Source organism: Urocampus carinirostris, chromosome 7 (genome assembly GCF_059441175.1).
Source record: "Urocampus carinirostris isolate Australia breed hairy pipefish chromosome 7, RoL_Ucar_1.0, whole genome shotgun sequence".
Lineage (NCBI taxonomy): Eukaryota > Metazoa > Chordata > Actinopteri > Syngnathiformes > Syngnathidae > Urocampus > Urocampus carinirostris.
Window position 1 is genome coordinate 9284228 of NC_142355.1, and position 13611 is coordinate 9297838.

At 40.5% G+C, this 13611-nt stretch overlaps 1 protein-coding gene across 1 annotated transcript in view; it reads left to right on the top strand.

The window, feature by feature from the left end:
* The first annotated feature begins 10176 nt into the window (after window positions 1–10176).
* The window catches only part of calb2a (calbindin 2a), a 47398-nt gene continuing 43963 nt past the window's right edge, over window positions 10177–13611 (top strand). The window contains exon 1 of the mRNA XM_088339674.1: window positions 10177–10382. Coding sequence (XP_088195800.1) covers window positions 10292–10382 — 91 coding nt within the window. The 5' untranslated portion in view covers window positions 10177–10291. The remainder of the gene's footprint in view (window positions 10383–13611) is intronic.

The window sequence follows — 13611 nt, forward strand, 5'->3', positions numbered from 1 at the left end:
CAATTTCGTGTTTGCAGGTAATTGCCCAAAACTTCCTATATTCCCTATGGAACAAAAAGGTTATGCTTGAGCATGTTTACCATTTAAATGTAATTGCTGAACAAACCGTGGGGTTGTAGAACATCTCAGCTCTTGATTTGTTTTTTCCCACAATTCAATTTCCTCCAAATTACTAAATTTTTTGCTGCAAACGTCAGCGTCATTTTTTTTAATCAAAATAGAAAAAATGGAAAATAGCTTAGCCTCTCCATCAGTGTTCCATCTAAGCTGCGCGCGTGCGCAATTGCACACTGCTCGCACATTCTCAGCGCACAAGAAAATCTAGCCAGCGCACAAAAATGAGGGCTCAAAATTACTAATTAAGAAGCAAATAAGTCAAAGTTACAGTGCATGAAGGTAAAAATACACGGGTTCCCCTGACGTTGTGTCCTAAATGCGTATTTTGAAGTCAATGTCGAACGAAGTTGAAAAGTAAAGTCAGTAGAGTTTGTCGAGAACCGGTTTCTTCGGCTCGGCTCATTAAAAAGAACCGGCTCTTTCGGGTCCTAAACGGCTCTTCAGGTTGTTTCTGCTTCTTCAATCCCAACATGACCAAATATTATGTAAAATTATGCACAAAATGACTTAAAGGAATGGGGGAATAGAACAAAAAAGAAAAAAAACACCAACATGAAAAAGTAGTGAAAAGCTGTGAAAAAAAGAAACAAAAGGAAGAGAAAAAAAAGAAGGAAAAATTTAGAAAAAAGCCAGAAAAAAAAGAAAAGAAAGAAATGTAGGAAAAAAAGTAAATGAAAAAGGAACAGCTCGGAAAAAATAAACACAATGAGATATTTTTAAAGGAATTTTAAAAAAAGTAGAAAAAAAACACGGAAAAAAGATGAAAAAGTTTGCGTTGCATTCAAATAATTTCCAATTATATCAAGTGAATCTTGTTGCCAATATTGTACTTCCACTAAAAAATGTGATTAAGTACAGTTCTGTATCTTACAACCGACTCAATAAGCCCCCCAAAATGTTAATATTATGCGACAAAATATATCAGGAAATAAAAAGAAATGGATATCTTGTGAAAGAATTGTAAGAACAAACGACGTTTGTAGGCCGTACATATTTTGCAATAGTACATGAGTCAATTTGTTCAAAAGAGAAAAATAATTTTGCATTGCCGGAAACTCAGCAAAATATAACTTGATGTCAAGTTTTGGACATGTTTGATAATTATCTTGCCACACTTGGGATTATGGTTGCTCACTGTTGTTTCAAGCGCTGCTCACCGACTTTGTGTGAACGCTCAGACCCGCGGAAAATTACAGGGAACATTGGTTGTCACGTGATTGTAATGTGGGGAAACATTATTTTTTGATATCTGATTGCAAAAATAAATTCTTTGACATTATTTCTGTCTATTTCAAACTGTTTTTGTGGTGTGATGATCAAGTGTTGGGCACGTTAATTAAAAAAAAAAAAAAATTGTTACTCAGTACTTCTTTCAAACAGTAACAGAGTTACTAACTGAATTACTCCATAGTAAAAGTATCTAATTACCAAGGAAATTCACTATTTCCGTTAATTTGAACAATAGTTAAAGAATTTAAATTGTTCTGAGCAAATACGAAACACAGGGTTTACTTGTAGAGATAGGAATTTCAACTATTTTAAGAGCACCGGCTCTTTCGGCTCAACTTACTAGAAAGAGCCGACTCTCTCAGGTCCCGAGTTGTTTTTGTTGTTGTAATCCCTTTTTAGTACGTAACATTATGCGCAGGATGACTTAAATAAAGAAAACTGATACAAAAAAAAAAAAAAAAAGGAAAAATCCAATAACAAAAGGAAAAAGAGATAAAAGAGGAAAAAACAAAAGGAAAAAGAGATAAAAGAGGAAAAAACAATCAACTTTACATTTGATATAAACACATTAACACTGAAAATCACAGGATATATGATTTAAATATCTATAAATCTACAAAAATTGATCAATCGTAAGACAAAAAAATGTGTCTTGGAGGTAACCAGCTGTTCACTTACAAGAGTTCACGGGGGACGCAAATCGGATACTGTCAAAACTCAGCCGTCATTCGCATTTTCTTTCGGCGGGTTAAGAAATACTATATATCGCTATCTAACTTTATGGTAGTCGCTATGAATGGTGACATGGTTTGCGGTGACACGCCTCCGTTAGCTTTATGTAGCCAAAGTAACGCATCGCTTTTGATTGTCAGTAATGATAACGCCTTTGTTTTGTTAGAATCCCTGCTGAAATATGTTTGTATAGTCTGTGTATAAGTATCCTGCAATGACGAGTCCAACAGCGCTATCTACTGGAGGCTGCTAACAATATCCCTTCTCGTCATAAAATCAGAGACCTTACTTAACCTTATCCCATACCAGCAGATGGCACTGTTGGACTCATCATTACAGGACACTTATATACAGACTATACTAACATATTTCATCAGGAATTTCAACAAAACAAAAGTTATTATTACACCCGTTACAGTTAGATTACCACGTTACTGAAAAATAGCGCGGCGTTATTTGTAACGGCATCATTACCAACTCATATTCTCTACCTCGTGTGGTCCCTTCTGTTGGGAATTAATTATCAAAATGTGCTGTTTACCTAATTGTTCGATTTGTTATCTGACTCCATTAATCAAACACAACCTACATTCACTCAACAATTCATCCGCGCTCATTTCTTGAGACAAAAATGATCAGGAAAGCCAACATTTTCACGCGGGGCGGATTTATTTTCCTAACAATTTAACTAAGTGTACTCCATCGAAGACGGCCGAAGTGAGGTTGAAGTCTGTGTGAAGCCTTTTTCTGAAGTCCTTTAGCTTTTTCTCATTGGCCTTATTCTTCCTGGATAATGGTGTGCCGGCTCCTCCCATGGGCTTGCCATGGAAGCCCAACGTGGGGCTTCAAAATCTCATGCTTCCCCAAAACAACGCGGCCTCCCCGAATCCTGTTATCAAAATTCCCTAGACAAAATATTATGCATTTCGAACAGCCTGCCCTGACCTTGTACATTGAACTGAAGCCCACTCAGTGAAAATCCTCATTGCATTATGAGTAAATCATATAAAATCCTTTATAGTAAAAATGTACAAAATGCATTTTCCTCACCCCAAGGTTTGAGTCTTTCCTTGCCCTCATGTAGGTTTTAGATCAGGGGATGGTGTTATAATAGTCCGTAGTTTGCAGTAGTCTGTATTCTGTGCAGCCTACTGAGACTTCTTGTAATTAAGGGCTATTCAAATAAACATAACTTAACTTGACTTGACTTAACTCTGGTGATGATTGGCTGCCGCTGAGGTTGTGCGAAGACATACCAGGTTGATCTTCTATTTACAAACGTGCCAACCTTTTGCCATTAAAAACACATTAAAGCTCGCAATATTAAAAATCAAAACTAAACATGAGGTTGTCTAAAACTTCAGTGTCAAACTTTTAGCCCCAAGAAAATGTCATGATCGAAGAGGGTAATTCACACACACTTAAATACAATACAACTGATTGAAAATGTTTGGACTCATAAATATAAATAGACTTACCTTTGGTATATCATATTACTCGTGAGGAAATAGAGGGGACACCTTTGCTGAGGGTGCAGGCCTCATCGTTCATAACCTTGTTGCACTCTCATCACATTCACATGCACAGTCAAGTGCCTGAGGCGATCCCGAGCTACGGTTACCCCGATTTAGGTGAAAGTCACTTTTGCAAGTGTAACCGTAAGTGACTCTCTATATCGGTTGGTGCACCCAGGCACTGTTTGCAGTCAGGAGCTGTAAAATTATTATTTTGCCTTCATGCAAGGAATCTTGTTCAGATCTTGTTCGGATCTTCCTGATTCGAGTGGCGACATCAATAGCTATTGCTGGGAATTAAATCTCAAAATGTACCATTTACATAATTGTTCGAATTAGTTATCTGACTCCATTAACCAAACACAACTTACATCCACCCAACAGTTTATGCGCACTCGTTTCTTGAGGGAACAGGAAAGCCGACATTCTCACACGAGGGCAGATTTCTTTTCCCTAAAAATTTAACTTAGTGTACTCCATCGAAAACATCCGAATTAGCGATGTTGGAGTCTCTGGGAAGCCTTTTTCTCAAGTCCTTTAGCTTTCTCCTATTGGCCATCTTCTCCCTGCATAATGGCGTGCAGACTCCTCCCATGGACGTGCCAAAGGAAGACCCCCCCTAGGCTTCACCATCTCGTAGAAGAGCGTCCCGATGTCTGGGGTACTCAAAACAACAGCAAGCGTTTCTACGTCATCAGGGCTTTTCTGCGTCAACAGCGTCTGGATATGCTGATTATCTTATCAGCCGTACGTCCCCGGACATACGGCTAATTATAGGGGTATGAATTGTCTCTCTCTTCATTATACAAAAGTACAACAAAATTGGAGGGCTTCTCTTTTTAGTGCAAGAAAGCGATTTAGAGAGCTACTGGCTAGCTGTGCGCTAGCAGCGGGTGTCCTTGGTTGAGCCATGTTGCTGGGACTATTAAAATACAACCATCCTAAATGTAGCGGATCCCTCGAGGTGTAACGCCAGGTCATCCGTTTCGTGGGTAATGAATGGGTCTAGTATTTGTGAGAAGCAGGCTCTGCAGAGGTGGCGTTACTTAGCCTAGCAGTACGCCACACTCACAGCTTTCTCAGTCTTTGCTCATTCTCTTCCCAAATCATTAATAATCCACGGAGCACCCGCTGGTGGTCACCATTTTTTTGCAGTTTTCTGACTTTCCTTAGACTCTGATTTACTTGATTTTCTTTTCAATGTAACGAGCTGCTGAAATACTAGCTGTGGCTGTAGCACAATTTCTTTTGGCTGGGGGTGGAGACATTGACTTGGGCGACTGCCCTGCTGTTTAACTGACATCATAGATTGCCCTATCACTGTCGAGCACACAGACAATCACGCCAACTCCAGACACAAAGCACTCCCTAACCTGCCTCTGTGATAGCACCTGCTGTGTGCTGACTGCTCACACAGCGCACAATACGTTGATATCAATGACAATAAAGACAATTCAATTTAATTAAAAATCCACGAAGCAGTGAACCAGCAATATCAGGAACGATAAGTAGCGAGAGGTCTCTATTCGTACAAAGTAATACAAGTATTTTTTCTTTCTACGCGGCACGGGGGTTACCGAAAACTGGTATGGTGGAACCTCGGTTCTCGACCATAATCCGATCCAGAACCCTGTTTTGAAAACCGATTTGTTCGATCACCGAAATCATTTTTCCCATTAAAAATAATGTAAATCGTTTTAATCCGTTCCAAAAGCCTGAATGTTTGCCTTGAATGTTTAACGTAAACATAAAGCTAACCCAGGCTAATCGTACGTCCGCGTCATTGTAATCTTCCGTACGAAAGATTACGCTAACATGAACGTGTAAAAATAAAAAAATCAGGTCGTTTACAAGTCATTTAGCACCCGGGTCTCCACAACAAGTGGTGAGCGGTTCGTTGGAAAGGGGGCTGCGTTCCAACACCCTGAATGTTGGGCTCTGTTCCAACACCCTGAATGTTTACCTTGAATGTTTAACGTAAACATGAAGCTAACCCAGGCTAATCGTACGTTTGCGTTATCATAATCTTCCGTATAAAAGATTACGCTAACATGAACGTGTGAAAATAAAAAATAAAGAAAATAATCATGCATAGGATTTCTTACCTTTGTGGTGGTCAGCAGAAGGCGCAGGTGGACAGTGGGGTATTCCCTAGCAAGATCAAACACTCGCACACCTCCTTCATATTTTGCTATTATTTCTTTCTTAAATGCAATAGTTGTACGCACTACTTTTCTTTTTTCACCTGTAGCAACTTTGCTGCATGCACTGACTTTCTTCGGAGGCAAAATAAGGGGCTAAAACACCCGTACGCCGCTCAACATCGCACCCTAGCGTACGCACTCACGCATTACCGGCGTTCGAACTCGGATTTCTTGACCCAACAGCGAAGCAAGAATTTCTCAAAATTTTTGGTCGGACTCCGATTTGTTCGAACTGAGAGGCGTTCGAAAACCGAGGTTCCACTGTAAAAAGTGGTTGTTTCGGTGGGTATCGCATTGTCAGGTTCACAAAGATAATTGGTCATGTATGAGCTTTGCATGCTTAATTAATTATCCGGTGGCTTTGTACAGCACACTCAATGGAAAAGTCTTTTTTCTTCTTTCCTCGAATTTACATTTATTATGTAGGCTAATCACCGCTTGCTGGAGGCAATGTGGGAAATGTGATTAGTGTGTGATCTCTAATTAATGTCTGTGAAGTGTCACGCGCATCGGCAAAGCCCTCGCAGGCACTTAAATGTACTTAGGCGCGCGTGCGCACGCGTGTACAGAGATGCACGCACACGCAGATTCTGAGAAGCAAAAAAGATAAAAAAAATCGCCCCTCAAAGAAGAAGTGATGTGACGTTTGAGAAAGAAACGGCTTTATTAGCCAGCTCTTGAAAGCGAAGATGAGCTGGCTCCCTAGAGTTTGTTGAGAATTAAATATTCAAATGTACCGTTTATCAAATGGTTCGAATTAGTTATCTGACTCCATTAACTAAACACAACCTACATTCACCCAACAACGCGCGCTCATTTCTTGATGGAAAAGATGAACAAAAAAAGCTGACATTTTCACACAGGGGCAGATTTAATTTCATTAGCAATTGAACTAAGTGAACTCCATCGAATACGGCCGAATTAGTGTCGTCGGAGTCTCTGGCAAGCCCTCTTCTCAAGCCCTCTAGCTTGTGAATTGTGAATTTCCCTGCGGGGATGAATAAAGTATCTATCCATCTATCTATCTATCTATCTATCTATCTATCTATCTATCTATCTATCTATCTATCTATCTATCTATCTATCTATCTATCTATCTATCTATCTATCTATCTATCTATCTATCTATCTCTCTATCTATCTATCTATCTATCTATCTATCTATCTAAATTTTAGTTTTCGTCACAGTGCCATGTTGGACAACGTTGTCTTCTCCTCTCGGCCCACGTCTTTCTGCAAGATGGTGTGCCGGTTCCTCCCATGGGCGTGTCAATGAAGCCCAACGTGAGCTTCACAATCTCAGAGACGAGCGTCCCGATGTCAGTGGTTTCTCAAAATAACGGAGAGCGTTTCTCAAAACAATGCCTGCTGTCCTTTGTCATCAGGGCCTTTCTGCGTCTGGATGTGCTGATTATCTTATCAGCCTTACGTCCCGTTCCCGCCATTCCTGTAAACAATATTTCCTACCAGGGTGCCCTGAACTTTTACTGCTCATTGAATAAAGGCACAGTCAGAAATAACTGCAGCATTAAACTGAATAAATGTAACTTGCATTCAATCGTATAAAATCCTTTATAGTCAAATGTTTAAAATCCTTCAATATCAAGCGCCAGTTCCCTTCGAGATGTTTTTGTTTCTTTTGCAATTGGTCAATATACATTATTACTTTATGGATTTCTTCTGTGTTGTTGACTTTGAATTGTTGAGTATCAAAAAGGTGAATGTTTTAAATTTGATCTTGTAAATATCTTAATTTAGTTTCATGTGTTTATTGAATAGCTTTTTAAAATGTAAAGATTACTCTTCTATTTCATATTTTATTAGTTAAAATGTCACTATTGTTTTAACTTACATTTTGTTGTTTTTCAGGAATTCTGTGTTGCTCGACTTTAAGGTTATACAGTATAAAAAAAGTTGAAAGGGGCTAAAAGTCAACTGTAAAATGAAATATAAATTCTTTTATAGCTTAGTCGAATAACAAATTACACTACTGTAATATATAATTCATATTGTGCACAGGCTACATTATTATTGGTAAAGGGACTCAGTAGCCTATCTATTTTTCCCATTTTCTTTTTTTCCCGTAACTTTTTTCTTCCTTTTTTTGCTATTTTTCCTCCTTTTTCCTGTTTTTGTCAAGAACCAGAACATAAGGAGGACCCAGATGCGTGACGTTTCTCACACCAGCTTTATTTTACGGGAAATGGGGCATTCATCCACGTCAACCCAAATGCCAGTGATTCGGCGATCGTTGGGCGGAAGACGTAAGGCAGCAGTCTGGCGTGGAACGACAGGAAGCCAGAGGCCGATGAAATCGATACCAATTGGACGAGCAGATATCGGACAGATGGGGTCAGTATTGGACAGGACGGGACGGACGGGGTAGATATCAGGCACTGGAGACTGGATTGCAATAACAAGCAGGACGAGATGGAAGGGAACGATACCAGATACTGGAGATCGAAATTAAACAGGAAAAGCTAGACGGGAACGCTACCAGAAACTGGAGAACCATATTAAACAGACGGGAACGATACCGGACAGGAAACACAAGCAGGAAACCGGACAGAGTCAAAACCCACGTCTTGTGGGTGCCGAGGTTCGTTGACGCACTGACAAAGGGTGAGTGAGAGCAACGGGCTTGAATAGAAGGGAAGCCAATCCGTCAACAAACCGCAGCTGGTATCACACGGGCAGGGCCAACTGGGCGTCATGGGCAACGTGACAGTGTTATTTTTTTTTTCTCTTCTTAATTTATTTCCCGCCCAGGTTTTTACTTCTATTTTCTTGCTTTATTTTTTTCTCATTTTTACTTTTATTTTTACAGTTTGTTTTCCTTGTTTTTTCTTTCTTTTTTTCTTTCCTGGCTTTCTCTTCTTTACTTTTATTCTTTTCTTTTTTTGTTTCTTTTCATCCTAGATTCTTAATTTTTGTTTTATTTTCCCCCTACCTTGTTTTCCGTGTCCCTTTTCCCTTTTTTCTTTATTTGTATCCTGTTTAAAGTCTCTTCTTACATAATGTTCAATAATGACTGGCAATATATGGGCAGAGGAGTCAGTTGGAAGCCAAAAAAGCCGGTTCTCAAAAATGAACCGGAATTTCCATCACTCTGAACAATGCGCAAAATGAGATACGGCAACAATCGAGTTCAAAATGGTGATGTGAGTTCCAGCTATTTATAGAGGACCGAATCTTTGGGCTCGGCTAACCAAAAATAGCTGTTATTTTCGGCTCCCAAACGATGTTAATAAAATGTTACTAATGATAATTAAACATTATCCACCGAATAATTTAATGTTGAAAATGTATTAAGCTACTAAGTTGTTTTAGGGTTTAAAAGCAGATGGTGGGGGAAAAATATAGAGGCACTTTGAACTCAGTTGGGGACATTTTTTACAAATACTTGATAGAGAAAAATGTGCTTTCAATTTTTTTAAGGACACCTCAAACGATGCACCCCACCTTTAATCTTTCAAATTGTTTATACTAAGCAAACAAAACAGGAATGATGCCACTTATATTAACCAGTTATGAGCGCCTTAAAGAGAGAGAGCTAGAGAGAGAGCGAGAGAGAGAGAGAGAGAGAGAGAGAGTCTGAATATTAAAGTCTCATGGAGAAAGAGAGAGGTTTACAGATAGCGTTTCAAAGGTGGCCAACTTGTTTCTCGTTTCGAAAAAGAGAGAAGAGAAAGGGAAAGAATGACAGGGTGGGAGAGAGGGTTAGGGAGTATAAGGTTGAGAGAGGAAGTGAAAAAGTGAGAGAGAGGGCGAGGAGAAAGTGGGAGAGAGATAAAGCTAGAGAGAAAAAGAGAAAGACGCAGAGATAGAACGAGGAAGGGAGTGAAAAATAAAGAAGGTTGGGAGAGAGAAGAGAGAGGATAAGAAAGAGAAGAAGTGAAAAGGTGAGATAGATGGAGAGGGGAGAAAGAAAGAGAGAGAGAGAGAGAGAGAGAGAGAGAGAGAGAGAGAAAGAGGGAGAGACAGAGAGAGAGAGAGAAAGAGACAGAGAGAGAGAGAGAGAGAGAGAGAGAGAGAGAGAGAAATACCAAAATAATTAGAGAACGACTCAGAGAGCTAGAACGACTCAGAGAGCTATAAAAAGAAAGGGAAAGATAATTAAAGATGGTAACTACAGAGACAGAGAGAAGAAAACAGAGAGAGAGAGAGAGAGAGAGAGAGAGAGAGAGAGAGAGAGAGAGAGAGAGAGAGAGAGAGAGAGAGAGAGAGAGAATAAAAAGAGCTGGGGAAAACGAGAGGGGGACAGAGATATAGCGTTTAGAAGAAAGCCGACTCCTAGACGTTCAGTCGGCTCATTGTGCCTTTTCGTCAGCGAACGACCCATCACTAGTTCAAAAGCAGCGAGCGAGAGAGAAGCGCGTCACTGCGAGTCTGACGCTCGAGTTTGACAAGAAGACGAACCCAAAAGTTTGAAGCGGACCTGAAACGAGTAGCATCTCCTTGCAGCATCTCCTTGCAGCATCTTCTCGAAGCACCATGGCCAACAAATCACAAGCTCCTCACCTGCACTTGGCTGAAGTCACCGCGTCGCAGTTCCTCGACATTTGGAAACATTTTGATGCCGATGGTGAGATGCTTCATTTCCAATTGAGTTGTGTCACCTTTTGCATTTGGCGCCTCGGTGTAGAACATATCAACAGTGTGAGGAGAAGGATCATTTTTGATCCACTTAAGGCAGGGGTGTCAAACTCATTCTAGTTTGGGGGGCCACACGGTAGAAATAAAACATTCTTACAGGGGCCAGACAAGTAAATCAATGGTATACAAAGTGTGGAGGGCTGGAGGTCTTTTTGGAAGCTCAAAACAACATCCATCTATCCATTAGCTGCGCCGCTTATCCTCAGTAGGGTCGCGGGGATGCTGGAGCCCATCCCAGCAATCATCGGGCAGGGGACACCCTGAACTGGTTGCAAGCCAGTCGCAGGGCACACAGGGACGGACAATTCGCTCGCTCATTCACACCTAGGGACAATTTGGACCGGCCAATTAACCTGACATGCATGATTTTGGAATGTGGGAGGAAACAGGAGTGTCTGGAGGAAACCCACGCAAGCACAGGGAGAACATGCAAACTCCGCACAGGAAGGCTGGTAGCTGGATTTGAACCCATGACCTCAGATCTGTGTCACGCTCCTCAAAACAACAATTGAATTATTTTCCACTGCAGTTTATGTAACTCATCAAACTCAGGCAGAATGCAAAGTGAAGAAATAGCATACAAACAATCATTTGAATGATAGATTTATTTATTTGAATTAATTTATTGATTGATTTATTGATGATCACTATGTTTTATGTACTGTTACTCAATGCTAAATCTACTCCACCATGGTCATCCTGAAGGGGTATCACCACGTGCTAGGCCTCTTCACAAGGTTACTTGTTTTCTTCATGCTGAGATATTGAGTTTTTCCTTGCCGGCATGTTGGTTTAAGATCAGGGGATGGTGTCATGGTAGCCTGTGCAGTCCTTTAAACATTTTTTGATAAATGTGATTCGACTTGATTTATTGATTTAAAAGCCTTTTGCTTTTTTTTATTTTGTATTTTTTATTAAACTGTATATGGGAACTTTGCTGTTCGATTCTATACTATAATGCAGGGGTGTAAATCTCATTTTAACTCGGGGGCCACATGATAGAACAAACATTCTATCGGGGGCTGGACTAGTAGATTAAAGAGAAAGAAAAAGAGATAAAGAAATAAGAAAAAGAGGGAGGGAAAAGGAGAGAGGGCGAGACAAAGAAAGAAAAAGAGAGGGAGGGGGTGTGAGAAACAAAAGATAAAAAGTCGTGAGGGAGGGGGAAAAGAAAGGGTGAGGAAGAAAGAAATCCAAAGGTTAAATAGAAAGACAGAAGGAGAGAAAAGAGAAATGAAAGTGTGAAGGGTATGAAGAGAGAGAGAGAAAAAAAGAAAAGGAAAAAAAGAAGTTAGAGCAAAAGAGGTTAAAAGACACAGAGGGAGAAAGAGACAAAGAGCAACAAAGGAAGAGAAAAAGAGAGACACAGGGAGTGAAAGAGACAGAGACAGAGTGGGAGAAAAGGGGTGGAAAAGAAAGAGAGAGAGAGAGAAATAAATACAAGTACAGTGTCTTTGTGAGAGACACCTGGCTTTGGCAACATCAAGTTGACATATTTCAACCTGCAGCTTGTTTTTTCTCTTGCGCTTCTCTGAGTGTTGTCTCTCGGGCCGGATTCAATCCCTTAGCGGGCCTGATCTGGCCCACGGGTCTTCTGTTTGACACCTGTGCTATAATGGATAAGAGGGAGCAAAACCTTCTTCAAACGTCTGCAGACTATTTTTTGATTCTGGCATTGTCGTATTGTCATAAACTACGCGTTCCTGACTTTTGCCTTCAGTAAAATCACATTTGGATCGGTTTCCTCAATGTTCTCTGGTTGATTAACGGCAGTCTGCAAACACTGTTGCAGTGGGTGATTTGCAATTGACGCCTGTGTTTGGAGACATCCAATAGACATATTGAAAACTGCAGGCCGTTGTGTGATGCAATGCAGCTCCTATTTCTCTTGTACTTCTCTTATAATTTTTGAGTTGGATACTTAAAATGATTCCATGCGTTTGGCACGCATGACTTAAAGGATGCGCATCACTATTATTTGTCTATACTGACGTTGCCCCTCTTAGATGGGTTCCGGATGATCGTTTGTGAGTTGAATTTGTTCGTAAGTTGCTTCAGTGCTATATTTTGTATGGAATGTATGCTTAAGGTTGATATAAGTATGTTTAAGGCTTGTATAAGTAACCTGTACTGTTTTGAAACTGAAAAATGTAAACGTTTAATAAAATAGTATGCTCTATAGCGTTGCAAAGCATGCTGAATGATAAAGCATATACTGAAAAAGTAAGTTTAACTTACTTCCGGAAGATGCGCTTTAAGAGTATCGCGACCCAGAATGGAATCTCGGACCCAATTGCGTTTGTTTTAAAGGAATCTTTATTGGATTGAGCAGACAGAGCTTGCTTTGGAAGGCGATGGTTGTCGGTCGCTAGCAGCGTTGGACGGAATGGCAGTTCCGTGACAGGAAGGCACACGCAAGACAGTATAAGTGCTAGAGGTATCTGTGGGGATAATCATGTCCTAGTGATGGCGGCATTAGCTCAGGAGGTAGAGCATTAGCTCAGGAGGTAGAACGCTCGTCTTGGAATCAGGAGATCACAGGTTCGAATCCCGGGTCGAAATATCCTTGGGCAAGACACTGAATCGGGGGGGGGGGATTGAATTTGAAAGATATGCATTCCTTTAATACTTCCTTTTTTTCTTAACTTCTTTATACAACATAATAATTCGTAATATAATGCATCAAAGCAAGTGAGCCGTTTGAGAGCCGGCTCTCATTAATGAGTTGAGCCAAAAAAGCCGGTTCTCTAAAATGAGACGGACTTCCTGTCACTACATAACTACCACAGAATAATGCATGATGGGAAATCCCTAGGCGGCAGACACATGCGCACAGTAGCATTAAACCACTCGCTTCGTTTGCAACGAAAAAAAACGATACCGAGATAGAGGCTGCCGCGGCGAACTCGTTTGACTTGATTGATTTGCCGTTTCGTGATAGTCGGTGAATACCGGATGGTACCCATAATTGCCAATTTTCCGTAGTCTGTTCCGTTCTATTCTAAGGCAAATTGGTACATCAGTGTTCTCGTTTGCCCGCGTCCCCGCGTCCTAGACGCATCATTTTTGCTGGGGACGCAAAGTCTCAAATCAACGTGCGTCCCAACCTTTTTGCCACAAAATTATCATTATTACCCGATTACTTTATTTTAAGATTT